Here is a 27,639-nt window from a genome sequence, read left to right as displayed (position 1 = left end):
CTTGCACGCTGGGAGCCCAGGAGACCCCTGGACTCTTCTTCTTCCCTCCTCCCCCATCCAGTCCACACTGAGCCCCGTCCTCCACCTGCCACCTCCTGGACCTTTCTAGAAGGCATGCAGCCTCCTCATCTAAGCACCTTATATCTATATCTCTGAGTACCTGCCCCCATAACAGCCCCAGGGCCCCTCGCTTCTGCCTTCCCCATCCAGTCCGTCCTCCTTCCAGGATGACCCTCAGCTAACCACCCTGTCCCCCTGCCTAAAGTGCCCCACTGTCCTCAGGACTGTCCAGGCGCTGTAGCCCAGCCTGTGGGGTCTCTGGGCCTTCGCACCCTGTCCCCAGTCCCAGCTCTTGTCACCGCTGCTTGTCACGGTCACATGGAACTTACTTTGGTTTTGAGGTCCCACCTCTGGGCCTTTCACATGCTGTTCCCTCTGCTGGAACCCATCCTGCCTCCCGCCTCACTGGCTGCTCTTCATCCCTCATCTGTGACACAGAGGGCTCCTCCTCCAGGAAGCTACCCCACAAGGCAGGAGTAGGATGGGGGGCAGGCATCCCTCCCCACTGTGCTGCCCTGGCACCCTGAGGCCCTGGGTACCCCCTGGCTCCGCAGACATGATGGGCTGAGCCTCGGGTGCACCCAGCCTCCTGTAGCTTCATTCCTTCCTGGTCCTCCAGCCTGAGGACATCAACTACGCGTCGCAGAAGCAGGTGTACCGGGACATCGGCGAGGAGATGCTGCAGCATGCCTTTGAGGGCTACAACGTGTGCATCTTCGCCTACGGGCAGACGGGTGCCGGCAAATCCTACACCATGATGGGCAAGCAGGAGAAGGACCAGCAGGGCATCATCCCGCAGGCACGAGGCCGGGGGCGGGAAGGGGCAGCCCCAGCGGGTGGGGCGGGACCAGCTGAGGCTGAGAGCTCCGGGCCAGGCACCCCTGAGAGCAGCCCCCAGAGAGCAGGGAGTCAGGAGGGGAAGGCCAGCTGGGTCAAGGGTGGGGCTGGGGCAGGTGAGAGCCAGATGTGGCCGTGAAGCTGCAGACCCAGGCCCCAGGTGCAGGAAGGGCCCTGGCCTTGGACAGGGTCCACCTTGATCATGTGCCTAAGACACAGCAGCTGGGAGATCCCTGGCTGGGGCAGCTGATCTCTGAGGGTGTGAGGGCTGGCAGTGTGGGCAGAGAGAGGTGCTCACGACAGGGATGACCAAACACGAGACCCAGCAGCTCCTCATTTGCTGCAGGAACCCTGAGTCCCCAGCCATTCCCCTGGGCAGGTCTCTGGACCTGAGTTGGTCACTAGTACTTTGCCTGTTGAGGGAAGGGAGATGGCTGGGATGTCTGTAGGATGGCAGAGCCAGGGGGAGGGGCAGACGACCCACACCAGCCAGTGACCCCTGAGTTAAGAGGGAGACTCTGGCTCTTTGGCTACAGACTTTCTCAGTGCCTTTATCATGACGTGTGTGGTGAGGGTGCAAGAGGGGCCTGAGAGAGTGGCATCCTGCCTGGCGCAGGCTGCCCACAGCATCGCAAGGGGCGGGGATCCAGGGAGCAGCACCAGCCCTCCCCGGCTGACTGTCCCCCCATTCCTGCAGCTCTGTGAGGACCTCTTCTCTCGGATCAACGACACGACCAACGACAACATGTCCTACTCCGTGGAGGTAGGGCTCCCGCCTGCCGTCGGCCACTGGGGCAGGGCTGGGAATCCGGAGTGGCTGGCAGTGCTTTTCTGATGCAAAGTGAGTGCCCACCACGGGTCTGTGTGCCTCACTCATCCAAGTGGTAGGCAAGATGGCTGGCCTGGGCAGGGCTCGAGACCCCCCAAAGCACAGAGTGATGAGGTGATCCCCACCTGGCAGGTGCTTCTCCAGCAGCTGCTGTGTGCCAGGGCAGGGGCAGGTGCCTCAGAGCTCAGGGCCTGGCCATGCCTGCCGTGGCTGGGGTGACCCTGGCACGCGTGTGTCCTAGAGCCCAGGATGGCCGTGGTGAGGGAGGCCACATTGACACCCTGCCTTGCGCACACACACAGGGGCTGCAGACTGGGAGCCCTCTGCCCAGCAGGCAGCGCCCACCCCTCACTCAGGGGTCCTGATGGCCGCGCCCACCCCCTCACTCAGGGGCCCAGCAGGTGGCCCCCACCCCCTCACTCAGGGGCCCAGCAGGTGGCCCCCACCCCCTCACTCAGGGGTCCTGATGGCAGCCCCCACCCCCTCACTCAGGGGCCCAGCAGGCAGCCCCCACGCCCTCACTCAGGGGTCCAGCAGGCAGCCCCCACGCCCTCACTCAGGGGTCCTGATGGCAGCCCCCACGCCCTCACTCAGGGGTCCAGCAGGCAGCCCCCACGCCCTCACTCAGGGGTCCAGCAGGCAGCCCCCACGCCCTCACTCAGGGGTCCTGATGGCAGCCCCCACCCCTCACTCAGGGGTCCAGCAGGCAGCCCCCACCCCTCACTCAGGGGTCCTGATGGTGGCCCCCATCCCCTCACTCAGGGGTCCCCCCAGTGGCAGCCACACTCCCTGGCCTCAGGGGTCCCTGATGGCCTGGCTCTGCCCTGCAGGTCAGCTACATGGAGATTTACTGTGAGCGCGTCCGTGACCTCCTGAACCCCAAGAACAAGGGCAACCTTCGCGTGAGGGAGCACCCACTGCTGGGGCCCTACGTGGAGGACCTCTCCAAGCTGGCTGTCACCTCCTACAATGACATCCAGGACCTCATGGACTCAGGGAACAAGGCCAGGTGGGTGGGGGGACTCGCTGGACCTCCCTGCCCTCCTGTCCTGCCGCCTCTCCCCGGAGGAAGCCCCTTCACCTCGGTCGTGGCCCTTTTTGGTAGGGTCCATCTGTGCCCCCGTGGAGCTGTGGCCTCCAGAGCCCAAGGTCATTTAGGCCTGTGCCAGCCCGAGAGAGGCCGAGGGCTCCCCCTGTGCAGGGGACACTGTCACCTCCATGGGGCTTCTCCTTCATAGGGGCCTGTGTCCTCCAGCTGAGGTGCCCGGGGGTGCTAGCAGCATCTGTGGCCGCTGCCTCGGTGGGGCAGCTGCTCTGCCAGTCCCAGGGGTTCAGATTCTGTGTGGGGGCCAGCATGCTGGGGTCGGGGGCCATGTGGGGAGGGTCGGCTGCACAGTGCTGCAGCCATAAGCAACCCGGCTCCTTGGCCTCTGCTGCCCTGGGCCTCCTGCCTGGGATGCCCTGGTTGTCATGGCAACAGACCCCCTCCACCACCCAGGACTTCCTGAGGGTGAGGTGATGGCCCTTGTCACTCTCAGCTCCTGAGGTCGTGAGTCACACTCTGTGCCGTCCTGCACCCCTTTGGTGGCCCCACAAGGGCTGGTGGGTGGGGGTGCTGTTCCTGATGAGGCCCATAGCACACCCTGGTGGTTACTGTGACCTCATGCTGGAGGTGGGCCCTGGGCTGCCACATGCCATGTGCTGAGTCTTGGGAGCCTTCCCTGAGGTCCCTGGCAGGTCAGGGTGGCATCGGGACCAACTCCAGGCCACCCTCAGCAGCCTTGGGCTTCCTGTTCTGGAGGACCCTGCTGAGACCCATGTCACCTCCTGTGGTGTGTGGCGGGCTCCCTGGGCTTCCCAGAACCGCGGGTTTGGGCTGTGGTAGGGTGGACAGTGGACAGCCCCTTCCCCTCCCATATCATAGCCCTGGAGGGCTCCTGCTCAGCTGAGCACTGCATGGGCTTCTCCATGCCCAGGAGTGGGAAGCTTCCCCAGTCACTGCTGCCCCGAATACACCAGCAAGGGCTGGGGCTGAGGACGCCAGTGTGGGCAGGTGGCCGTGGGCCCCGTTGGAGTCCTGGCAGGAGGCACCATCAGTGCCAGGCCCAGCAGGGCGGCCCCTAGGGTCTGGGGGAGCTGCCCCCCGATGACCTGGTTCAGAGGGCTGGCACCACTGGTGATCTTGCACCCGGCCACAGGACAAGGGGTAACTGTGTGACTTTCTGCTCCTCAGGACCGTGGCGGCCACCAACATGAATGAGACCAGCAGCCGCTCCCATGCCGTCTTCAACATCATCTTCACCCAGAAGCGCCATGATGCAGAGACCAACATCACCACGGAGAAGGTGAGTGAGTGGCCTCACAGGCGGTGCCACTGAGGGCAGTGGCTGGTGGTCGGGGTAGGGGTGGAGGTCAGGCCCATGGGGGCAGCACAAGGACGTCAGGCCCAATGTTGGCCTGTGCGGGGCAGGCAGTGTCCTCACACTTACACTGGCACCAGGTGTAGACATCCCCTGCCCTGCCCCAGAGGTCCTTCTCCCGCACCTTGGCGTTCTCCATGGACCAGGCCAGGGGGCCATCTTCTGGGGCTTTTGCCTGGACAGCCAGTCCAGGCTTATGGGAGGGGTAGCGGGAGGGCACTCAGCCTCTCCCTGACCGTCTCTGACTCTGCCCCCTGCCCTCGTGCCCCAGCCGTCCAGGCCCGGGGGCACCTCAGCCACCTCCTGGTTGGGGGCTCGCTCAGGCAGCCGCGTGGGGAGCGCAAAGGGGCTGGGTGGAGTGAGGGCTGCTCAGTCCCTGATGGTGCTGGAGGTCCGCCAGGCACGTCCTCCTGACCAGGACTCCAGGAAACAGCGAGCAGGGGCTCAGGATGGCTGAGGTGGGTTGGGGGACAGACAGGGGTGAAGCTGGATGAGGTCAGCCCAGCTGCCTGCCCTGCTGCCCTCGCTGGTGGGCACTGAGAGGGTCCTGCGGTGTCTGTGGGCAAGTCCTGCCCTGCAGCTGTGGCTCAGGAGGGGCCAGGCCTCCTGGTGTAGGGCCCCCCACCCCAGGCTGTGGGTGCCCCTGTCAGGAGCCTGGCCGGTGCCTGCCTCACTAGGTGCAGCCATGGCTCGTCAGGTGGCTGAGCAGGGCCAGGGCCTCCTGGAGCTGGGTTCTAATCCCACCACAGACAGTGAGCACCATCTGTGGAAGTGGGGACAGTGACAGTCACACCTCGTGGATGCCGTGGGGAGCGAGTGCGCCCTTGTGTGAAAGGCGCCCAGCGTGTGGCGGCAGTGCCCGTGTTCCCCTGGGGAGGTGGCTGGGCACTCACTCGGGCAGGGCGTGGGGAGAGCTGGGACGGAGGTGCGGGTGGAAACTGCGGGGTCAGGACTGCTGGGCCTGGGGAGGGGCGGCGCCTTTGCAGCGGGGACGCTTGGCCGGGGCTCCTTCAACAGCTGTGGAGAACTTGCCCAGGGGTCCTAGGACGCCCCCGCGCATCTTGTGGCCTCTCTTGCATGTGACGCGTCTGCTGTTTCAGGTGAGCAAAATCAGCCTGGTGGACCTGGCTGGGAGCGAGCGGGCTGACTCCACAGGAGCCAAGGGCACGCGCCTCAAGGTAGGGGCCAGGCCGCCATGCGGGGACTGCAATGGGCCCCGTGTCCACACCTGGCCTGCTCCAGGGTGGGTGGCAGGAGGGCTCTGTTGGGGTCCCGGGGGCCCGGGCCACCCTGAGGGTGAGCCTGTGCAGGGAGGGTGGGCATAGCCTGGGGTCTTGGGCTGCCAGCAGCCTAGGGCTGTGCCTGGGGCACCAGCGCTGGGCACACAGGTCAGGGACTTGGCGGGACGGTGGCCTCTTTCAGGCCCCAAGGACCTTTCGCCCAGAGTCCGGATCTTCCCTGGGGAGATTGGGGCACCCCCGGGGAAGCAGTGCCGGGGTCAGGAAGGAGTGTATTTCCTCGACCCCCGCTGGCCTCAGCACCTAATGCTTAGGCAGGGGCCCTGGAAGCGTTTCAGGGGGACACAGGATGGTATCAGGGTTCGCATGGCACTGAGGGCAACACTGGGAGACATGCTTCTGGCCAGAGGCTCTAGCTGGCTTTCTGCCAGGGCACCCCATGTCCGTGTGGCCCCAGAGATCAGCAGCTGCAGTGGTGGCCTCCGCTCCACACCGCACAGGTCCACCCAGGGCATCCCTCCAGAGCAGGAGGCCCCAGGGGTCCCCAGCGTCCCAACCCCACTCTTTTCTGCCCGCAGGAGGGGGCCAACATCAACAAGTCGCTGACCACCCTGGGCAAGGTTATCTCCGCTCTGGCTGAAATGGTGAGTGGCCCGGCCCGGCTTCCATAGCCAGATCCCCGGAGGGTCTTCAGGGCCCCTATCCTGCCCCTGTCACTCCCGTTTCCAGGCCCTGTGTCTGGGAGGTGGCCGGGTTCAAGGGAGAACCTGGAGATGGCCGGAGTGTCACACGCTGGAGAAGGGGTAGGGGCCCTGGTTTCTCCCGGGACCCTCAGTTTCCCCACCTGTAAAGTGGGGCTGTGGCCACAGTTGGCCGCGTGCAGCAGGAAGCCCTGTCCTCCAGCACCACCCCAGGCCTGGGCCTGGGAAGGGCGGCCTTGGGGGGACCCTGCCCCTGGGGGAGCTGCTGTCAAGGAGACCATGGGGTGGTAGAGCCTGAGTCACAGCCAGGGCGAGGGAGCCGGGCCGCCTGCCCTTTCGCCCCCACAGCCCGCGCCAGCCTCGCTCCGGGCCTCAGCCTCTCTCCATCTTTTCCTTTTCAGGACTCCGGACCCAACAAGGTAAGCGGCTTCCTTCAGCGCCGGGGCAGGGGTGGGAGGCTGGTGGTGGCGTCTGCCCTGCCCTGGCGCCCTGTGGTGAGGGGCGGGGCGGGCAGCGAGTGCGCTGGGAGATGGGAACATGGGGGTGGATCCCGGGAAGGAAGACAGCGGGTGTGGGAGGCCCCGTGCGGTGCCTGTGTCTGCGTGGACAGAGGGCGTCCGGGGCGGCCTCACGGCAGGGCCTGGGGCGGGGGCTGCGGGGAGACACAGGTGGGAAAGGGCGGCCAGGGGGGCGTGGGGCCCTGGGAGGAGCTGAGAGGGGTGCTGAGGAGCTTCTCGGGCATGGAGAGGGCTGGGGAGCCCTGAGAGGAAGCGGGCGACAGGCGTGCTGGACTCGGAGCAGCCGTAGGCGTGTCGGGGCCGGCGGGGAGGCGAGCGCGTGTGGAGTCGGAGGTGCCGCGGAGGGCGCCATGTGTGCAGCTGCCTGGGGCGAGGCCGGGGACTGTGTGAGGAACCGCGTGGGCAGCCGTGAAGCCGTTCGAGGGACCGGGCAGGAACGGAGTGAGCCAGCGTGGGAACGCGTGAGACAGGGCGGGCGCCACCGTGAGCAGCTGCGAGGTGCTCACTGGGAAACGCACCGGGAACTTGGTGGCGGCTCTGTGGGGACAGAGAACTGTGTGCATTGTGAAGAGCTGTGTGGCTCTTCCACACACAGTTCCACACACAACTCCACACACACAACTCCACACACACAGTTCCACACACAACTCCACACACACAACTCCACACACACAGTTCCACACACACAGTTCCACACACAGTTCCACACACACAACTCCACACACACAGTTCCACACACAACTCCACACACACAGTTCCACACACACAGTTCCACACACAGTTCCACACACACAGTTCCACACACAACTCCACACACACAGTTCCACACACACAGTTCCACACACAGTTCCACACACACAACTCCACACACACAGTTCAACACACAACTCCACACACACAATTCCACACACAGTTCCACACACACAACTCCACACACACAGTTCCACACACAACTCCACACACACAGTTCCACACACACAGTTCCACACACAGTTCCACACACACAGTTCCACACACACAGTTCCACACACAGTTCCACACACACAACTCCACACACACAGTTCCACACACAACTCCACACACACAGTTCCACACACACAGTTCCACACACAACTCCACACACACAGTTCCACACACAGTTCCACACACAGTTCCATACACAACTCCACACACACAGTTCCACACACAGTTCCACAAACAGTTCCACACACACACTTCCACACACAACTCCACACACACAGTTCCACACACACAGTTCCACAAACAGTTCCACACACACAGTTCCACACACAACTCCACACACACAGTTCCACACACACAGTTCCACACACAACTCCACACACACAGTTCCACACACACAGTTCCACACACAGTTCCACACACAGTTCCATACACAACTCCACACACACAGTTCCACACACACAGTTCCACAAACAGTTCCACACACACACTTCTACACACAACTCCACACACACAGTTCCACACACACAGTTCCACAAACAGTTCCACACACACAGTTCCACACACAACTCCACACACACAGTTCCACACACAACTCCACACACACAGTTCCACACACAGTTCCACACACAACTCCACACACACAGTTCCACACACAACTCCACACACACAGTTCCACACACAGTTCCACACACAACTCCACACACACAGTTCCACACACACAGTTCCACACACAGTTCCACACACACAACTCCACACACACAGTTCCACACACAACTCCACACACACAGTTCCACACACAGTTCCACACACACAACTCCACACACACAACTCCACACACACAGTTCCACACACAGTTCCACACACAACTCCACACACACAGTTCCACACACAACTCCACACACAACTCCACAGACACAGTTCCACACACACAGTTCCACACACAGTTACACACACACAGTTCCACACACACAACTCCACACACACAGTTCCACACACAACTCCACACACACAGTTCCACACACAACTCCACACACACAGTTCCACACACAGTTCCACACACAACTCCACAGACACAGTTCCACACACAACTCCACACACACAGTTCCACACACAGTTCCACACACAACTCCACACACACAGTTCCACACACACAGTTCCACACACAGTTCCACACACACAACGCCAGGGAAATGGCCTGGGACACTGCGTGGGACTGTGTGAGACTGAGGACCTGTGTGGGGAATTGTGTGAGGAGTGGAGTGAACTGTGAGGAGCTGTGATAACCGTGTGGAATGTGAGAGAACGGAGTGGAACGGCGTGGAGTGGCGTGGGGAGGGAGGAGAGAATGATCCGCTGTGCAGATTGTGAGGCACTGTGAGGAACTGTGTGGAGCTGCGTGTGGAGTTGTGTGTGGAACTGTGTGTGTGGAACTGTGTGTGGAGCTGTGTGTGTGTGTGGAGTTGTGTGTGGAACTGTGTGTGGAACTGTGTGTGGAGCTGTGTGTGTGGAGTTGTGTGTGTGGAACTGTGTGTGTGGAGCTGTGTGTGTGGAACTGTGTGTGGAACTGTGTGTGTGGAGTTGTGTGTGGAACTGCTGTGTGTGTGGAACTGTGTGTGGAACTGTGTGTGTGGAGTTGTGTGTGTGGAGTTGTGTGTGTGGAACTGTGTGTGGAACTGTGTGTGTGGAGTTGTGTGTGTGGAACTGTGTGTGGAACTGTGTGTGTGGAGTTGTGTGTGTGGAGTTGTGTGTGTGGAACTGTGTGTGGAACTGTGTGTGGGGAGCTGTGTGTGTGGAGCTGTGTGTGTGTGGAGCTGTGTGTGTGGAGCTGTGTGTGTGGAACTGTGTGTGTGGAGCTGTGTGTGTGGAGCTGTGTGTGTGGAGCTGTGTGTGGGGAGCTGTGTGTGGGGAGCTGTGTGTGTGGAACTGTGTGTGTGTGGAACTGTGTGTGTGGAGCTGTGTGTGTGGAACTGTGTGTGTGGAGCTGTGTGTGTGGAGCTGTGTGTGTGTGGAGCTGTGTGTGTGGAGCTGTGTGTGTGTGGAGCTGTGTGTGTGGAACTGTGTGTGTGGGGAGCTGTGTGTGTGGAGCTGTGTGTGTGGAACTGTGTGTGTGGGGAGCTGTGTGTGTGGAGCTGTGTGTGTGGAGCTGTGTGTGTGGAACTGTGTGTGTGTGGAGCTGTGTGTGTGTGGAGCTGTGTGTGTGGAACTGTGTGTGTGGGGAGCTGTGTGTGTGGAGCTGTGTGTGTGGAACTGTGTGTGTGGGGAGCTGTGTGTGTGGAGCTGTGTGTGTGGAGCTGTGTGTGTGGAGCTGTGTGTGTGGAGCTGTGTGTGGGGAGCTGTGTGTGTGGAACTGTGTGTGGGGAGCTGTGTGGGGAACCACAGGAACTGTGTGGGGAGCCTGCAGAGAACTGTGTGGCCAACTATGTCAGAAGCCGAAAGAACCTGTGTGAGGACGAGAGGAAGAAATGCCTCAGGAACCGTGGGGGGAACCCGAGGAACTCTGGGGGCCTGAGCGGAGCTGCGTGGGAACATGAGGAGCTGTGCGTGGCACCGGGAGAGGATGTGTGTGCCGCAGGGTGGGGAGCTGCGTGGAATCACGTGAGGGAACCGTGCAGAGCTGTCTGTGGAGCTACGGGAGAAGCTCTGTGGGAGAGTATGTGAGGAACCATGTGAGGAATTGCGTGGGGAACTGTGGGAGGATTTGTGAGAAACTGAATGTGACTGTGTGGGGAAGGCGGGGAACCAGGTGGGAAGCGTGTGGGGAATCGCCTGGGGGAAGTGTGTGCTCGTGTGGGGACCCACGTGGGGGCTCTGTGGAGCTGGAGCTGCGCGTACTCTGAGGACCTGTGGAAGTGGGAGTGGAGGTGTGTGGAGTGGTGTGGGGCTGCGTGGGAATCGTGTGAGGGAACGCTGAGGAGCCAGGCGGCTGCTCGGGGAGCGGTGGTGAGCTGTGAGAAACTGCGGGGAGACAAGCGGGCGGCTGCTGGGAAAGGCATGAGGAACGGGGGATCCGTGGAAATGTGGAGGAAACTGTGGGGAAGTGTGCGGGAACTCGGAGGAACTTCCGAGGGCCTGAGAGGAGCCATGTGAGCCCCCGTCGAAGGCATTGTGAGAGGATCTGCTTGAGAAACCATGTGTGGAACTGTGCGAAACTGTGAAAGTGGGTGAAACGGGGCTGCGTGGACCTGTGTGGAATGCTGTGGAGAGCTGTGTGAGAAACAGAAGCACCGTGGGGCATGGGGAGGCCTGGGAGGAAACATGTGACAGCCTGTGTGTGGAGCCATGTGGGAAACTGAAGAACTGGGAGGCAGTGCATGCGGCCACGTGAGGAGCCGCAGAACTGTGCGAGGAAGTGTGTGAGCCACTGTGGGGAAGTGTGGCAACTGTGTGGAACTGTGTGGAACTGAATGTGGAACTGTGGAATTGTGTGGAACTGTGTGGAACAGCAAGGAACTGGGTGGGAACTGTGTGGAACTGTGAGGAACTGTAGGAAACTGAGTAAGGAACTGTAACGAACTGAGTGGGGAATTCTGAGGAACTGAGTGTGGAACTGTGAGGAACTGAGGGTGGAACTGTGAGGAACTGAGTGTGGAACTGTGTGGAACTGAGTGTGGAACTGTGAGGAACTGAGTGGAACTGAGTGGAACTGAGTGTGGAACTGTGAGGAACTGAGGGTGGAACTGTGAGGAACTGAGGGTGGAACTGTGTGGAACTGAGTGTGGAACTGTGAGGAACTGAGGGTGGAACTGTGTGGAACTGAGTGTGGAACTGTGAGGAACTGAGGGTGGAACTGTGTGGAACTGAGTGTGGAACTGTGAGGAACTGAGGGTGGAACTGTGAGGAACTGAGTGGAACTGAGTGTGGAACTGTGAGGAACTGAGGGTGGAACTGAGTGGAACTGAGTGTGGAACTGTGTGGAACTGAGTGTGGGACTGTGAGGAACTGAGTGTGGGACTGTGAGGAACTGCGTGGGGAGGCGGGAGGAACTGAGGAACTGTATGGTGAGCCGCGAGCAGCCGCGTGGGAACCGTGTGGGGAATGGCGAGAGCTCCCTGAGGGACTGAGCGCTTGAGCGTGCGGGACGGAGATGTGGAAGCACCACGTGGGAACCGCGTGACTGGCTGTGTGAGGGACTGGGAGGAAAAGTGCGAGGGACCCTGCGAGGGACAGTGACAGAGGCTTTTGAAGGAGCCGAGCGAGAGAGTTTTTGAGGAACTGGTTGAGGAACCGGGCCCAGAGCAGGGAGGCGAGGCCGGCAGGAGCCCGGCCCTTCTGAGGATCTGAGGTCCCTCCCGGCTTGTCAGGAGCTGCCTGGCCGAGCTTTAGTGGCAGCAGCGGGCGGGTTTTCAGCAGGGCTCACAGTGTCTGCTTTAGCCAAGGATGGGTCCGCAGGCCATGCGCGCCGCGTGAAGGATAGGTTGGGAGCAGGGTGGCCTGGTGCGGCAAGTCAGGATGGAAGGTCAGCGTTCCAGGCTTGGGATGGTGGAGGCTGCGGGGCCGAGACGGGAGAGCTGGGTGGTCCTGGGAGATGGCGGAGCACGACTGGACAGGGAGGCAGTGAGGGAGCAGGAAACCCAGGGGGCTGCTGGGCTCCTTGCTGAAGTGGCTGAATGGCTGGAGGACATTTATGTGGAAGCAAGGAATATGACACATAGCAGAGAATTCACCCTCAGGAATTAAATAATCAAAAACCAAACTAGAGGCCGGGCGTGGTGGCTCACGCCTGTAATCCCAGCACTTTGGGAGCCCGAGGCGGGTGGATCATGAGGTCAAGAGATCGAGACCATCCTGGCCAACATGGTGAAACCCTGTCTCTACTTTAAAAATACAAAAATTAGCCAGGCATGGTGGCGCACGCCTGTAGTCCTAGCTACTCAGGAGGCTGAGGCAAGAGAATCACTTGAACCCGGGAGGCGGAGGTTGCAGTGAGCCGAGATCGTGCCACTGCACTCCAGCCTGGTGACAGAGGGAGACTCTGTCTCAAAAAAACAAAAACAAAAACAAAAAAAACTAGAAATAGAGTAGAGTTAGTCCCTACCAAGTTTCCAAAGAAAAAAGAAAGCAGTCAGTTGTGCTGCTGAGCTGCGAGATGGACACCCTGAAACCCTGCTCGCAGAGAAGCCAGTGCAGCATTCTGGACCCCCTTTGACAGGGAGTCTCAAGAGCTTTCAAATTTTATGTGCCTTGTGAGCTGGTGGAGCTTCTCTTGGGGCTGTCTTCAAGAACAATAATGTCTGTGTGTGTGCCCAGCCCTTGAGGTGGCATCTGCGTGCATGTCCTGGGGTGCAGGCTCCAGGGTCAGAGGTCTCGTCTGCCAGCCCAACAGGTGCTCTGCAAATGTTTCATAAGCCAATGCATACATGAACCAGTAGACATTGGAAGTCACTGAAACCCACAATTAGTGGGATCATTAAGTTAGTCACAGAGTGTCCATCAGAAGCAGTTCCTGGCAGCCGTTATGTGGATGGAGTCCATATTTTAAAGAGCCAAAGAGGTAGCAAGAGCATGGAGGATGCTTCATTCTGAGGGGAGGGATGGGAGAACAGGTCGTTAGAGGAAGGCCTGTGAGCTGGCTTCTGCAGGACCATAGGGAGTTTGATGGGGGAGAGGGCAGGTGAACTCTGGGTGAAGGGGAGATTTAAGCTGGCAGGGAGGTAAGTGTGGCAGAGGCCACAGAGACCTGGAGGGCCACATTTAGCTGTGGGGGCCTTTTCCCTTGGGTCAGAAGGAGTCGCTGATGGTGTTCGAGGAGGGGCCATGGGCTCAGATGGGTCCTTCAGACAGAGTAGAGGGAGGAGACACACTTGCTGGTGACATCAGCACTCCTGGCTGGTGTCCAGCTGGGTGGCCCAGGGGCAGCAGGTGTGGACAGGGGAGGAACCTGAAGGACGTGCTAGCAAATCCCTGACTGTGGCCTAGAGGAGGCCTCTGGGGTGGCGCCCTGGGGTCTGGGCAGGGAGAGGCCTGGGCAGCCTGAGAACGTGTCCAGCAGAGCGGGCCCCACCCCTTGCCCAGCCTCTAGCTTTGAGGACCCACTTGGCAGGGCCCGCCCTGGCCCCTCCCTTTCACTCCCTCTCCAGTGGGCTCGGGCTTGACCTTGAATGTTCCTCCCGCACAGAACAAGAAAAAGAAGAAGACAGATTTCATTCCGTACCGAGATTCCGTGTTGACCTGGCTCCTCCGGGAAAACCTGGGTGAGAACTTGTGGGTTTCCCTGTCCCCAGGGCTCTGATCCCACCCTGGGCTGTGCCCCTCTTCCCCACTGAGGGGGTGCCCAGTCGCCAGGAGGCCTCTCACCCTTTCTGGGCTGAGGCTGCGAGGTGAACCTGGAGGGTCCAGTCAGCTCATGGCTCTTCTGGAGGGCCTGGGGCAACGGCCAGCAGTGGGTTAACGAAGCGAGTGTGGGAACCAGGACGGCCCAGGGGGCAGCACAGCACACACCTGCCTGTGTTAGTGGTCCTGGGTCAGGTGGGCTGTGACACCCAGGCCAAATACTCATCCTTCTCTGGGCCTTGGTTTCCCCATCTGTCACGGGGACCTGGGACTCGATCTGGGAGCTCTGCTTGCTGGGTTTTGAGGGGCTGCCATAAACCTCCTCCTCCCCATCTGAGTTCTGAGTGGTGAGACTTAGATGGGGAGGTGGGAATTGAAATGCACCCGATGCTGATCCCGTCCGTCCCGGAATAACCTGAATCCTCCCCAACTGCATTTACAGCTGGAGAGGCTGATGCCCAGGGAGGTAAACTGAGTCTTGTGCTGACCTGATGAACATAGATGACTAGGGGTCCCTGGCCTCCCTCAGCTGCATGGCTGAGGTGTGCAGAGCCCAGGCTGACCACCTCTGCACCCCACAACTAGCCATGCTGCTCCCCAGCTCAGGCCAGTACTGCAGACCGCAGCAGGCCTGCGGATGGATGGGTCCTGCTGAGAGAGGAGGAGAGTGTTCCTTCACCTGAGATATGGGCTGGGAAGGAGCCCCCTGCTCCAGGCACACCCAGGTTCAGCCCCAGGGCGGGGGCAGGGGAGTCCTCCCACGGAGCCTTTCCTGGGGCCCGTGTGACATGTGCCCAGCCCTTCACACTGTCTCTTCAGTCCCTATGGGGACCCACCTCGGACCCATGCCCTGGGGACATGGCCCTGAGGATATACAGTTCCCTAGGGTCAAGCAGGCAAGTTCATCTGTCCAGACTTGAAGCATCGCCAGGCAGCAGTCCTGAGGGCTGGGGTGGGTTCAGTGGTGATCTTTTCCGACTGCTGAGGTCACCTAGACAGGATTCCCTGAAGAGAAAGACACAGTCTGTTCCTCACGCCACACATTACCTGATGCTGGGATCCTACTAACCTGGGCCAGGAATCTGATGTTAAATACTGAGGAATATATTTCAAATGAAAATGATAGAAGTGCTTGAAAAAAATATTGAACATAAATGGTATTTATTTTGGAGTAAATACTTTAAAACCTTCCACAACTTTCCTCTCTGCTTTGGGGAAAGGAAGGCCTGATGGTTGTAAAATGGCCCCAAATGTGAGAAAAACACAAGTAGAAGAGAAATAATGGTGGTGCCTGGTTCAGAGATGAAGGAGCAGCCAAAGAAGGCCAGGTCCTTGCTGTTGTCTGTGTTCATGGGGGGAGGGTAAGCCTGTGACTCAGTTTACCTCTCTGGGCCTCAGCCTCCCCATCTGTAAATGTGGGGGGAAGGGGAGAGCAGACATAGCCCTGGGACCTAGATCCCCCTCTGGGCACAACCTGGTCTTCTTCCCACAGGTGGTAACTCAAGGACAGCTATGGTGGCAGCCCTGAGTCCTGCAGACATCAACTACGACGAGACTCTTAGCACGCTGAGGTGAGTTCTCCAGGGAGACAAGCTCTGCTCCCCACTCCCTGGTCTTGGGGGATGGATCCTCCTGTGCTTGAATTGGGAGCACCAGTGAGCAGGGGCGACTCTCTGAGGGGTATACCCTGGACTCTGTGAGGCTGGAAGGGACTGTTGTGAGGCTCCTGGGACTGCAAGGGCCCTGTTCCATTCCCTCCATGGAGCCTTTGGGGGTGTGCTTTGGGGCTGCAGGCAGCCCAGGGCCCGGTGGCACCAGACTGGGAGAGCTGTGCCTGCTGGGCGGAGCAGTTTACACTCACCTGCCAGCCGGGGTAACCACTGGGGATTTTTAGATAGCAAAGGGGGCATAGGTGTGTCTTATGGGCAGGGTGGGCACCTGGGGTGGGGAGCTGGGCCCCTAGCCATGCTAGAGGCTGCTCAGTTGTTTGGGTCAGTGATCTCTCCCTTTTGACCGTGCACCACCAGTGCTTAAGAGAAACAAAGGGTGTGTGTCACAGTAGAGGTTCATGTACTAGTTGGAAACATAGACATGTGCATCAGCTGGTACACGGTGTGGGCACAAGCCTACACACACGTAGATGTTCTCACATTTTCCCACTGGACTTTCTCCCTCTACCCTGGGACCACTAGGGGAGAGGACACCACCCTGTCCCTTCTCCCTTGGGCCTCAGTTTCCCCAAGCGGGCGAGCTGGAACTGGGTGACCTCACCTGTAAGTCTTCTCTGGCCTGTGGCCCCAAATGCCCTCCCCAGCGACTTGCCATGGGGGCGATTTCTCACTCTGCGCCAGGCTGTGCTGGCTCAGGTCCACCTCTGGCCTGGCTCCTGAGCCCAAAAGGCTGAGTCTTGGGCAGGGCTAGGTGTGGACCTGTCCCAAGCACAGCCCACAGCCCACAGCCCCCTCTGCCACCCAGGTATGCTGACCGGGCCAAGCAGATCCGCTGCAATGCTGTCATCAATGAGGACCCCAACAACAAGCTGATCCGCGAGCTGAAGGATGAGGTGACCCGGCTGCGGGACCTGCTGTACGCCCAGGGTCTTGGTGACATCACCGACAGTGAGTGCCTGCGCCAGCCTGTCCTGGACAGGGTTGTGGGGCCTCAGGCTAAGGGGCCTCGCAGGTCATCACATCCTCTCTTTTGGGGCCACCACTTTGCTGGCTGCACCCTGGGCTGTGGCAGCTCCACACCACTCCCAGAGCCCCTCTGGGCCAAATCCCTGTCCCTGCTCCATGTTCCTGGGCAGAACTGCCTCTGGGTGGGAGGCCGGGTGGGGGCCCTGGACAAGGGCAAGTTTCCTGGCCTTGGCCTGGGTGGTACCACATGGTTTGGGTTCAATGCTGATGCAAGTGGGCCAGAGACGGCTCCCCTGGAAGCCCCATAGGCAGGCTGTGGGTGCTGGGGTCACAGCGGCCCCTTGTGTTCTGGAGCTGAAGACCTTCACCACCCTGCTTGTGGCCACACACTCACTGCTGGCCACCCTGGCCTGTGAAAGGCATGCCTGAGCCTCTGGAGACAAACCTGTTCTTCTGTTTCTCTGTCTCTCCCCCTCCCCCACGCTTCCCTCCCCCCGTAGCCAACACTGTGCCTGGAGGACCCAAATGTGTGTATTCCCTTTGCTGCTCTCTGCATCTCTGCTTCCAGCCCCAGCCAGCATGAGGGCCTAGGGTGGCACGGGCAGGGAGGGGTGAACCCCAGGGTACCTGCTCTGCTTTCTTCTCCTTCTGGGGGAGCAGAAAGCACTGCTTTCCCTCAGCCACAAGGCCCTGCTCGTAGATGTGGGGTTCTGTCTGCCTCTGAGCCCACACTCCTGGCTCATTCCCACCCATATGGTCTACATGAGAGACCAAGGCAACGGGGGAGTCAGGGTGTAGCTGAGGCCTTCTCAGGCTAAACGTGGCCGAGATCAGGCCCTCTGACCCCCTGTGCACCCAGAGGCCTGTAAAGGTCAGGATATCAGCACCAAAGGGTCAGGAGGGCTGGAGGGACTGTCCTGTCCCCAGCTCTTGGCTCAGGCCTCCGTCTGCAATGCCATTTCTCCAGCTGACCTGACCCCCCACGCCCAGGCCCTCGACTCTGGAAATGCCATAAGCTCAGCTTTCACAGCAGATGCTGCCAAATCCCGCCCAGCCTTTGTGCCTCCTGGCCTCGGTCCTGGCTCCATGGGGCTCAGTGCCTCCCCGAGCCTGGCTGCAGGGCGCCCTCCACTTCCCCCACACCACATGTGGTCCCACGCTTGTTGCTGCTGCTCTGCTGTGTGTTCGCTTCTGCTAGGAGACCCTTGGCACCACCTACTCCAGAGATGTCACAGCCCCACCTCCCAGGCCTTAGGAACACATGAGGCCTAGGCTGGTGGGTGAGCTCCTCGAGGTGGAGGGGAAGGGCCTCCCTCATGAGGGTCCCATGTTCACCTCCTCCAGGATGGTCTCTGGGCCAATTTCCCCATCAGTGGGCTGAACGGTTAGCACAGCCCGGCCCCACAGCTCGGGGGTGTGTGGTGTCCCAGGCTGACGGTGGGTGCGAGGGGTGGGAGGACAAGCGTGGGGGTCTGTATGGGGCGCTGCTGGGTGACCATGCCAAGCCAGTGGACAGGGTGGGAAGATGCAGGGAGGACGGGCTCCCAGCCCTCAGGTGCAGGAGCTGCAGGGCGGCCTGGCAGTGGGGCCTGGAGTGCAACTGCGAGAAAGCAAGAAGCCTGGCACAGGGGGTGCAGGGGAGCTCCAGGGTGCCTAGGGCTGTGCCATGCTGCTGCTGGGGAGGGCAGGCCTGGGGGACAGGCAGGCAAGTGGGCGCCACTGCCGGCCGGGTCCCATCATAGGCAAGGGGTGGCAGGAAGGCCTTGCATGCGCTTGTCCTGGGCCGGGCAGGGCTGCTGTGCCTCGTTGATGGTTTCTGTTTCTTGCCTTCTCTGGGCCCCATCTCTTACTTTTTCCCATCTTCATCTTTTTTCTCTCCCTCCCTCTGTCTGTCTGCCCGCCCTACCCCTCCTCCCCATAGATGTGTCCGACCTTGAGAACAATAACCTTAACCGTGGCGGGACGGTGAATGAAGCCCCTGACCCTCTCTCCACAGTGACCAATGCCCTGGTGGGTATGAGCCCCTCATCCTCGCTCTCAGCCCTGTCCAGCCGCGCGGCCTCTGTGTCCAGCCTCCACGAGCGCATCTTGTTTGCCCCGGGCAGCGAGGAGGCCATTGAAAGACTGAAGGTGAGGGCACCACTTGGGGCTTCGGGGTGTCAGACTCTGGGAATGGAGAGCTCAGAGGAGTTAGAGGCACCCTGCCCTCCTGGGTACAGCCCATCCTGATAGGGCCATTGTGGAGCACCAGCAGGAGCCTCTGGCGTGTGGCCAGAGGTGCCCAGGGGCCTGTCTCCAGACCACCCACAGCAGCCAAGGCAGCCAGTTCACTTGGGGGTCCCCAGGCTGAGGGCTGCACAACACTCAGCTGCTGGACAGGAAGTGCCCCTGCAGGACCCTAGACCTGGGTGTCTGGATGGCCTGTGCCCCCACCCATGCCAAGCCTGGACAAGGGAAGCTCCAAGAATGAATGTCCAGGACTGAGACTCTTCCTGTCAAGTCTTTAATTGTGTGAGTGGGCACTTGTTCAAGGAGTAGTGAGCTGGATGGCATCTGTGGGTGGAGAGGAGTCTCGTCCCTCCCCACCCTGCAGCACCCCCTCCACTGGTGACAGCCCCAGGTCACAGCAGCTTCCTCCCTGGCATCCTATAGAATTACAGCCCCTGAGAAGGGTGGTGAGTGTGGCACAGCCTCCTGAGCCCCCTCCAGGCCGTCCTGTGTTCACACCGGCACACCTGCCTGGGAATAGTCACCACCTCCCACCGCTCAAAGGCACGATGTGCTCCCTGGTGCCCAGCAACGGGCCGGGATTGTTTTAGGTTTCCAGTCACACGCCCCTCAGTGAATGGCTGTGCAGGGGCGGATGAGCCACACTCCTGGAGACTGAGGGGCTGAGGGGAAAAGGCAGAGGCCCCATTGAGGCCAGTGTGAGGAAGGGGATGGGGGTGAGGTTGGGCCTGTGACCCTGGAGCAGAGAGCCCTTCTGGGGTGTTGGGGTCCCACTGGGCTGTGGGTGGGAAGAAAAAGGAGAGACCAGGCTGATGTTGGGCAGTGTCGTCCATGTCCTGAAGAGGGGTGAGCACTTGGGCCTCTCGGCAGCAGCGAGGATAGCTGTGCTTTAGGAGCTGAGGCTCAGCATCTCCCAGGAGCATTTGATTCTCTTTTCCTTCCAGATTTGTTTTGTGTTTTCCCCATTCTCCTGAGTGTGTCTAAGGGAAAGACACACATTCTCTGAGCTTCACCTTGGTCTTTTGGATGCCTCGGTGCCTGGACGGGCCCAGGAATGTGGCTCTTTTGCTTTGCAGCCCCTTCTCCTGGCACTTGTGTCTCCATTGTCCTCTCCCTTGGCCCCAGCCCCAGCAGCTCACTGTGCTCTGCCTCAATCCCCAGGAAACAGAGAAGATCATAGCCGAGCTCAATGAGACCTGGGAGGAGAAGCTGCGGCGGACAGAAGCCATCCGGATGGAGAGGTGTGCAGCGGGGCAACTGAGGCCCAGGGGGAGGGGTGCAGCCAGCAAGCCCGAAGCCTGGGCAGGATGAGCACTGAGCCCTGCCCTCCAGTGCTGGGCACCTGCACCATGGGTGGCCACATCCCAGCCCAGGGCAAACCTGTTCCCTCATCCCCAATGACCCCCACCTTGTATACCGCTGGCTGCTAGCCACCAAGGCCTGGGATACCTGAGGCCTGATAGACCTGATCCCTGACCATGGTGCAGAGGGGCCGTTCCCATCAGCAGATGCCCTAACCCAGTGACCAGATGGGACACGCATGGGCACCACCCAGGCCATGGTGGCCACAGGCCTGCTGCCCCCATTGGTCAGCCAGGGCTGAGGCCAGTGCTGGAAGCCTTGTGGAGCTTGTGCTGACCTCAGCTCTGTTCCCCCAGGGAAGCCCTGCTGGCTGAGATGGGTGTGGCCATGAGGGAGGATGGCGGCACCTTGGGCGTATTCTCTCCCAAAAAGGTAGGAGCTGTCTCAGTTCTGTGGTACTGCCCTCATCTGAACAGGACCAGATGAGGTGCTGTCTCAGGTAGAGCCAGAGGGGGCTCCTGGGAGTAGGGGAGCACGGTGGGGCTCTGGCCCAGGTACTGGGGCTGTGAAGCTCACCCACAGTCACACTGTGCTTTTTGTGGAGAATTCGGTCCCCACATTCTCATGGTGGGGCATGCTGGTGGCTTTGGGACATCAGATGAGTCTCTTGGTGGCCTGGATTGTGGACTGGGCTCTCCAAGGTCAGGGCAAGGCTGAGAAGCCAACGCCCAGGCTGGAGACTGAGACACGAGGGGCCTGGACCTGCCCTGGAGCCTGTGCTGCTCACAGAGCTGGGTGCCAGCTGCCTTCTTGGAACTCAGCTAGAGTCAGGTCTGACTGTTCCAGTGGGGACCCCTCTTCTCCCACCAGGCCAAGCCTAAGGGGTCTTTCAGCTGGGGGCCCTCAAATGGCACAGAACCCCTGAGCAGCTGCTTCAGAGTGTATATGACTCCTGTGCCCCCATCCAGCAGCCCAGGTGGGGCATGGCACAGCAGCCCAGGTGGGGCATGGCACACGCACTTGGGAAAAAGTCTTTCTTGTGGTTCTAGTCCCCAAACCCCACACACCCACCCCAAAGATGGCCAGGACATGGGGACAGACACCTGTGTGTCCATAGCTTGGGAGGGGCTGGGCAGGGCTGTGCTCCAGGCCGGGGGCCCAGCACGTGCTGAGGTCCAGAGGCAGGAAGGGCCTGAGAAGAGCTGTAGGGAGATTCCAGTCCCGGGCAGGGCAGGGACAGGTAGTGCCCTAATGGGGCTTCTCTATACAAGTCTTCCAGACAGGCCTTTGGTTTGGTCTGGAATGGATTGTTCCCTGCACTGTTTCAGACCCCATCCCCTTCCTGGAGGTGTAGAGAGGAACTCCAGGTGTGCAGTTTTATTGGTGGCCCTGGATCTGGGAATTGCCCAGTAGTGGGACCACTGGGGACCCCCTTCTTGAGAAGTTCAGTGTTCTTGGGAGTCACGAGACATGCACAGGCCAGCGGAGTCCCAAGGCTGCAGCCCCTACTCAGCCCCAAAGCCGTGGGCACAGCCCCTCCTGGCTGGACATCTTCCCCACTCAGGGGGCAGGGACGGCTGGGGATGTTCTGTCCCCTTTGTCCAGTGACGAGGCCTCCACCTCTCTGGATGGGGGTGCCTCAGGTGGCTCATCAAGGGTCCTTTCACAACTGCTTCACTCCCCAGACCCCAGGGCTGAGCCCTCCATGGTCAGGGTCCTGATCCTTCTTGGCTTTTGGCTCCCACTGGTGAGCCCACGGTTCCTGGGTTGTCTGAGCTGGAATGGGGTCCTAGAACCCCATTTTACAGTCCAAAGCTGGGAACCCAGGACCCCATTTGACAAAGCCTGTGGTCTGCACATCTGGGGGCTCACCCCAGCCTCAGAGGGCCCCAGGTCCCCCACATGCTGAGAGCTGGGGCTCTCTGCCTTTCTGGAAGCTCAGCTTCTGCTGCAGTGATGGGGCTGCTGTGCCAGGCCTGGGTGTATGCGGGTGGTCGGGTCCCACCAGCCTGCTGCTGTTGGTGGGCTGGGCCTTCAGCTTGTGCTTTCTGTGTTCCTCATTTTCCTGACTTGGAGTGGCCAGCCTGGTGGCACCAGCCGAGTGTGGGGGCAGGGACCCTGGTGGTAGTCTGGTGCCTGGGGAGAGGTCAGAGGAGGGTGTGGCCAGCATCGGGCTCCTGCCCCCCTGCAAGAGAGATGATCCTCCTGTCTCCCTGCAGACACCACACCTCGTCAACCTGAACGAGGACCCGCTGATGTCCGAGTGCCTGCTTTACTACATCAAGGATGGGATCACCAGGTGAGAGGGGACCTGGCAGCCACTCCAGCCTGGCCAGGCCCTGGGATCTGGCAGGGGAAGGGTGGACTCCCCATTCCTGCTGCTGCAGAGGGGCCACTGAGTTTGGACTTCCCCAGGGACCCCGCTGATGTCCGCCCTGGGTGTTTCCCAAACAATCCTGGTTGGGCGTCCCTGGAGGCCAGTGGGTGGTGTCCTGGGTGTACTGGGTCCCGGCTGCAGTGCTGATGGCGCCCCCACCACACAGAGTGGGCAGGGAGGATGGCGAGAGGCGGCAGGACATCGTTCTTAGTGGGCACTTCATCAAAGAGGAGCACTGTGTCTTCCGGAGCGACTCCAGGGGAGGCAGTGAAGGTATCACCACCCTACCGTCCCCACCCGCACCCATGCCTCTGTGCTGTGATGATCAGGCCTGAATGAGGTCACCCTTTCCCAGCTTACCCAGAATTAAGTGGGTTGCGAGTCATACTTCTAGGCAGGACATATGTGTGTGTGTGTGTGCGTGTGTGTGTGTGTGTGTGTGTGTGAGAGAGAGAGAGAGAGAGAGACAGAGAGAGAGAGAAAGAGAGAGAGAGATTTGGAGAGAGAGAGAGAGATATTTGGGGCCAGCCTTGAAGACAACTTCTATTAGGTTGGTGCTTGGGAAAATGCCTGGTACCTTCTGTGGCCAGGGGTGGCTACTGCCTTAGGGAGCTGAGCCTCCTTGAGGGCTGGAGGTGGGGGCACAGGTGGGCTGCTGGCCAGGAAGCATGTTGGGGCCCAGGGTGGAGGATGTTCATGGCGGGAGGACAGTGAGCCATGAGGATTGAGCCCAGATCAGGGTGGAAAACTATTTCCAGACCTTGGTTTCCTGTTGGCCGTGGGCGGCCATCTGTCCGTTTCCCCTGCCTGCCCAGTGGTCTCCCTCCCGGAGATGACGTGGGGCTGTCCCCATTGCCTGGTGCTGCCCAACTCAGGGATGGGCCTGTGGTGTCGGTGTGCCGTCACATGGCCCACAGCCCAGGCTAAAGGCATCTCCTGGCAGCATCCAGCCAGCCTCTGGCCTGCAGACCCGTGACTGACACCCACTGTCCAACTTGGCCACCTCAGGATAATGGCCCTAAGTGGTGTTGGGACGGTTGGCTCTCCTGGAATTCTCTGACTGCAAAGCCCTGCCTGCCCTCTCCTGTGGGATGGCCCAGGCCCCATTAGCTGGTGTTTTTATCCTTGTCCACCTGGAGAGCTGGACAGGGCCCTGGGTGCCCAGGCCCAGCACAGCCTCTTGGCTTCAACATGGGCACATGCATCCTCCTCCTGGGGGTCACTTTCTTCCTCTGTTAAGTGGGGTGAGACCTCTAAGCTCCTCTGAGGCCCAAATGAGTGTTGCCAATGGTCACGGCCTGTGTAGCAGGGAAAAGAGAGGTGAGAGGCCTGGAAGAGGCCATGCCCGGGGGCCAGGTAAGCCGAGCTGCTGTAGGTGACAGCCCCTCATAGTCCTCCTCTCTGCCCCTCCCACCTTTCCTGTAGCTGTGGTGACCTTGGAGCCCTGTGAGGGGGCAGACACCTACGTCAATGGCAAGAAAGTCACAGAGCCCAGCATCCTGCGGTCAGGTATGGCTGGGGACTCCAGGGGCCAGTCAGGTAGGCAGAGGCATGAGGCGAGGCCTCTGTTCCCATGTCCAAGCCACCACCTCCTGTGCACTGTGCCGGACGGCAGCTCTTAAGGGCTGTGGGGCAGGTAGGGGAGGGGGCTGCGGGTACCCAAGCAGCTCATGTGCCTCCCCAGTCCCCCAACTCCAGGAACACAGCACTACAGGCCCCATTCACACAACACTGGGACCCTGAGACACTGAGTCCATGCTGTGAGCTGAGTGAGGAGCCAGGGTGTGCCTGCCTAGGAAGAAGCTCCTGCCTCCTGGCCCAGGACTCTGCCCTGTTGGGCTGGTCTGGGGGATACAGGGCTGTGGACAGGGGCTTCCTAGAGCTGAGGTGTTGTGGAGCTCAGTGGGGTGGGCTGCTCCAGCTTCTGAATGCAGCACCCCGGGTGGGGTTGGGCTCTGTTCCCAGACACTGCAGTGTCTGTGATGGTCAAACACGTGCAGGCACACATGGCATAAAGTCCCTTCTTTAGAGAAGTCAGACAGGGGGCCCTCCTGAGTGGTGTGTGACTATCGCCCATGCAGTTAGGGTTCTGCCAGAGAAACAGCAGCAGCCTGACGCACAGACATGGCTGTAGACATGGAACGAGATGTAGTGAGATACGTACAACCATGTCTAGGTATAAAGAGATTTATTTTAAGGAATTGGCTTATCAGATGGCGGGGCAGGTCAGCGAAGTCTGAAATCCATGGGCAGGTGGCAGGCTGGGAACTCGGGGCAGGCTGGGAACTCGGCGGGAGTGGACTCCATCCGTTGGGTTTCTTCTTCCTCAGAGGAAGCCCCAGTTTGCTCTTAGGTCTTCACCTGCTTGGATGAGGCCCACCCCACCGTGGGGGGCCTCCGTGATTTCCATCAGCTGATTGCAGGTGTGGAGCACATGTGCAGAAACCTCCACACAACACCCAGGGAGGGTGTGGCCGAATCAGTGGGTGCTGTTGCCTGGCCAGGCTGACATAAAAGTGACCATTGGCTTGGAACAGGGGAGACCCTTTCCTGACCCTGTCTTAGGGGAAAGCAGAGGGGGTGAGAAGGGGCAGGTGACACCCAGCGGCCCCACTTCTAGCCCATCTGCCCACCCCGAAGGCTTTTGGAGGAGTCTTCGGGACTCAGGAGTCCCGCCTTTGGGGTCCCTGGGCAGGAGGGCAGGACACACTGAATGTCCTGAATTCGTGGGGTGGCCTTGTCATGGGGAGTCGGTGTGGCTAAGCCTGGGTGACAGCTGGTCAGACGGACAGACAGCTGTGCCCATTCTCCCTGCTTGTTTTTGGGTTGGCCCTGGTGCCTGTGGGGCTCAAGGCAGGGCCTAGGCAAAGAGAGGCCTTAGCTTGGGGTTTCCCTACCAGTGTCCGAGGTGGGCTGCATACAGCCTGCGGACAGGGAGGACAGAGGAAGTGGCCAGCTGAGAGCGGCCAGCAAGGAGGCGCTGAGGGGGGACAGACCTGCAGGCACGGGCCACCTGGGTGGGAGGCAGGACAGAGCCGGCTCTATGGAGCCCCAAGACAGAGCTGCAGCTACTAGGGAAGGTCAGAGGGAAACTAGGCCATCCAAAGAGAGCCCCTGCAGGCAGGACTGTCCCAAGACAGTGAATGCTGCCCTGGAGGGCCCTGCAGATGGGGCAGCCCTGAGGGGGGTCCAGCCAGGTGCCAGGGTGGGAGGGGCTGGACTGATGCCTATGCCTCGGTAGCCCCAATGCTGAGGCTCTGCAGCCACCTGTGCCTGCTAGCTGCTGTCCCTGCTTCCTTCTTGTGGTTTCTGGACTCTGAACCCTGGACCCCCTGGCCCTGGGCACAGGGGACCTGCCCCAGCCCTGCTTCCAGTCTAGTGGGGGAGACAGATGGAAGGGAAGGGTCCTGCGCCCTGTAGCAGTGCTCTGTGGAGGGCCCAAGCCCAGCCCTGGGGGCACCGGCCCCAGATTGGATGTGAGAGGGAGGGTCCTGGCTCCCATGTGTGCATGGGGGCTTGGAGGCAGGAGGCAAGTACAAGGCTGGCCTGGGGAGGGGTGGGGACACTGGAGCACAGCAGAGGCCCCAGATCTGTGGTTTGCAAATGTCACTGGCTGCTGAGTGGAGAGTGGCCAAGGGTGGATTTATGGGGAGAGTGAGGAGACACATTCAGGTCCCAGCGAGGGCTGAAGAAGGAGTGGCTAGGAGCTATGGATGGTGGGGTGCCTGCACCCGTTCCCCTTTCTCCTCACGCCTCCCCGCTTGAGACCATCAGGGACCTGAAGATCCCCATTCCCCAAGGCCACCTGTCCCTCTGTCCCCCAGGAAACCGCATCATCATGGGTAAGAGCCACGTGTTCCGGTTCAACCACCCCGAGCAAGCCCGGCAGGAGCGTGAGCGCACGCCCTGTGCGGAGACGCCAGCTGAGCCTGTGGACTGGGCCTTCGCCCAGCGTGAGCTGCTGGAGAAGCAGGGCATTGACATGAAGCAGGAGATGGAGCAGAGGTGAGGCGGAGGCCACCCCCGTCTGCCTGCTGCCCCTCCTGCCCTCCCGTGCTCACCCCAACGCCCCCTTGCAGGCTCCAGGAACTGGAGGACCAGTACCGCCGCGAGCGGGAGGAGGCCACCTACCTGCTGGAGCAGCAGCGGCTGGTGAGTGACACGGCCCCGCCCTCCCTGCCCAGCCCCCACCCACACCAGGGGACCCCTGTCCTCCCACGCCCCCACTCCCTGCTTGCCTGGCCCCATCTCTTGCATCTAAACAGTGGGATGTGGTGAGGCCCATTGTCTAGGCGCAGTGCAGGAGGCCTAGGCAGGTAGGGCCGTAGTAGAGTCACAGGCCTTGTTTTCTGCAGGACTACGAGAGCAAGCTGGAGGCTCTGCAGAAGCAAATGGACTCCAGGTACTACCCGGAGGTGAACGAGGAGGAGGAGGAGCCCGAGGATGAAGGTGAGGGGTCACTGGCCAGCACCTGCTGCGTCAGGAGGGTCTCAGCATGGAGGTGGGCCTCAGCATGGAGGTGGGCAGCCCTGGGCCCCTCCCTGGAGGTCACTGGTCAGCACTTTTGCCCTGGGGTCTGGACCTGTCTCTTTAGGGAAAGACCTCCTTGACCTGGGAAGCACTGTGGAAGCAGCATTGGGGGAGGGGGGATACTGTGCCACAGCTGGCAAGCAGCTCTGCACACTCACACACTTGCGTGTGTACACACATGCACACATTCATGTGCACACTTGTACACACATGTGCACGCACATGCTGCCTCTGACAGGAGTGGCTGGATGATGGTGGGGAATGGGGCTGATAGGGGCTCACCATGCTCATATGCATCCACTCTTCCCGTCCTGCTGACCACAAGGCTCATGGGGCCCCTGAGGACGAGTCCACTGTGCACATCACCTCAGGATTCCCTCAGTGAGCATATGCTCGGGGGGCCAACCCAGCTGACCTCCCGCAGCTGTGGGCAGAGGTGGCTCACATGCAGCTGGGGAGGGGTTTGCGCCCATCTCAGCCTCTGGCCAGCTGGTCAGCAGCTTTGTGCTGGCATGACCTTGGCCTCTTCCCCTGTTTGGCCTCATTTACCCAGCGAGGCTCCCTCCCACTGTAAAGCTCAGGCGCGCCGGATCGGGAGCAGCCAAAGGCGCGTAATGCTGTGTTGGGAGGAGGGGTGGGGCCTCAGCACAAGGACAAGTCCCTCCTTGTGTCCTTGCTTGTCCTCTCAAGGGTCCAGTGGACAGACAGGGCGTGGGCGGGGAGAGGGTG

The 27,639-nt window shown here is 60.6% G+C and overlaps 2 protein-coding genes across 25 annotated transcripts in view; one reads left to right on the top strand and one right to left on the bottom strand.

Moving 5' to 3' along the window:
* The window catches only part of KIF1A (kinesin family member 1A), a 109,390-nt gene that overhangs the window by 32,674 nt on the left and 49,077 nt on the right, over positions 1-27,639 (top strand). For 10 of the 24 annotated variants that reach the window (XM_055291223.1, XM_055291224.1, XM_055291222.1 and 7 more), the window contains exons 4-22: positions 680-859; positions 1,595-1,660; positions 2,557-2,735; positions 3,960-4,071; positions 5,247-5,324; positions 5,963-6,028; positions 6,487-6,504; positions 13,682-13,757; positions 15,329-15,407; positions 16,312-16,454; positions 18,469-18,602; positions 19,863-19,942; positions 20,360-20,435; positions 22,223-22,302; positions 22,547-22,653; positions 23,806-23,889; positions 26,205-26,385; positions 26,460-26,532; positions 26,736-26,829. In XM_055291223.1, the coding sequence (XP_055147198.1) occupies positions 680-859; positions 1,595-1,660; positions 2,557-2,735; positions 3,960-4,071; positions 5,247-5,324; positions 5,963-6,028; positions 6,487-6,504; positions 13,682-13,757; positions 15,329-15,407; positions 16,312-16,454; positions 18,469-18,602; positions 19,863-19,942; positions 20,360-20,435; positions 22,223-22,302; positions 22,547-22,653; positions 23,806-23,889; positions 26,205-26,385; positions 26,460-26,532; positions 26,736-26,829 (1,906 nt within the window). Of the gene's footprint in view, positions 1-679; positions 860-1,594; positions 1,661-2,556; positions 2,736-3,959; positions 4,072-5,246; positions 5,325-5,962; positions 6,029-6,486; positions 6,505-13,681; positions 13,758-15,328; positions 15,408-16,311; positions 16,455-16,972; positions 17,000-18,393; positions 18,603-19,862; positions 19,943-20,359; positions 20,436-22,222; positions 22,303-22,546; positions 22,654-23,805; positions 23,890-26,204; positions 26,386-26,459; positions 26,533-26,735; positions 26,830-27,639 lie in introns of all 24 variants that reach the window. The other 14 variants (XM_055291219.1, XM_055291218.1, XM_055291216.1 and 11 more) reach the window with 3 other exon arrangements.
* LOC134737488 (uncharacterized) lies at positions 6,512-8,968 on the bottom strand. Its single transcript, XM_063645853.1, has 3 exons — positions 8,689-8,968; positions 7,555-8,628; positions 6,512-7,464 (listed from the first exon to the last, which is right to left on the bottom strand). Exons 2-3 carry the CDS (start codon positions 7,992-7,994, stop codon positions 6,714-6,716), a joined length of 1,191 nt encoding a protein of 396 aa, XP_063501923.1. The 5' UTR covers positions 7,995-8,628; positions 8,689-8,968; the 3' UTR covers positions 6,512-6,713.

Source organism: Symphalangus syndactylus, chromosome 8 (assembly GCF_028878055.3).
Source record: "Symphalangus syndactylus isolate Jambi chromosome 8, NHGRI_mSymSyn1-v2.1_pri, whole genome shotgun sequence".
Lineage (NCBI taxonomy): Eukaryota > Metazoa > Chordata > Mammalia > Primates > Hylobatidae > Symphalangus > Symphalangus syndactylus.
Note: the sequence above shows the minus strand (reverse complement) of the source record. Positions and strands in the feature narration are given on the sequence as shown.

Coding starts and splice junctions, on each gene's coding strand:
- LOC134737488 (XM_063645853.1), bottom strand. CDS start 7,994: ATGGAACTGTGTGTGGAACTGTGTGTGGAACTGTGTGTGTGGAACTGT. Junction 7,465..7,554: donor GGAACTGTGTGTGTGGAGTT/GTGTGTGGAACT, acceptor GTGTGTGTGGAG/TTGTGTGTGTGGAACTGTGT.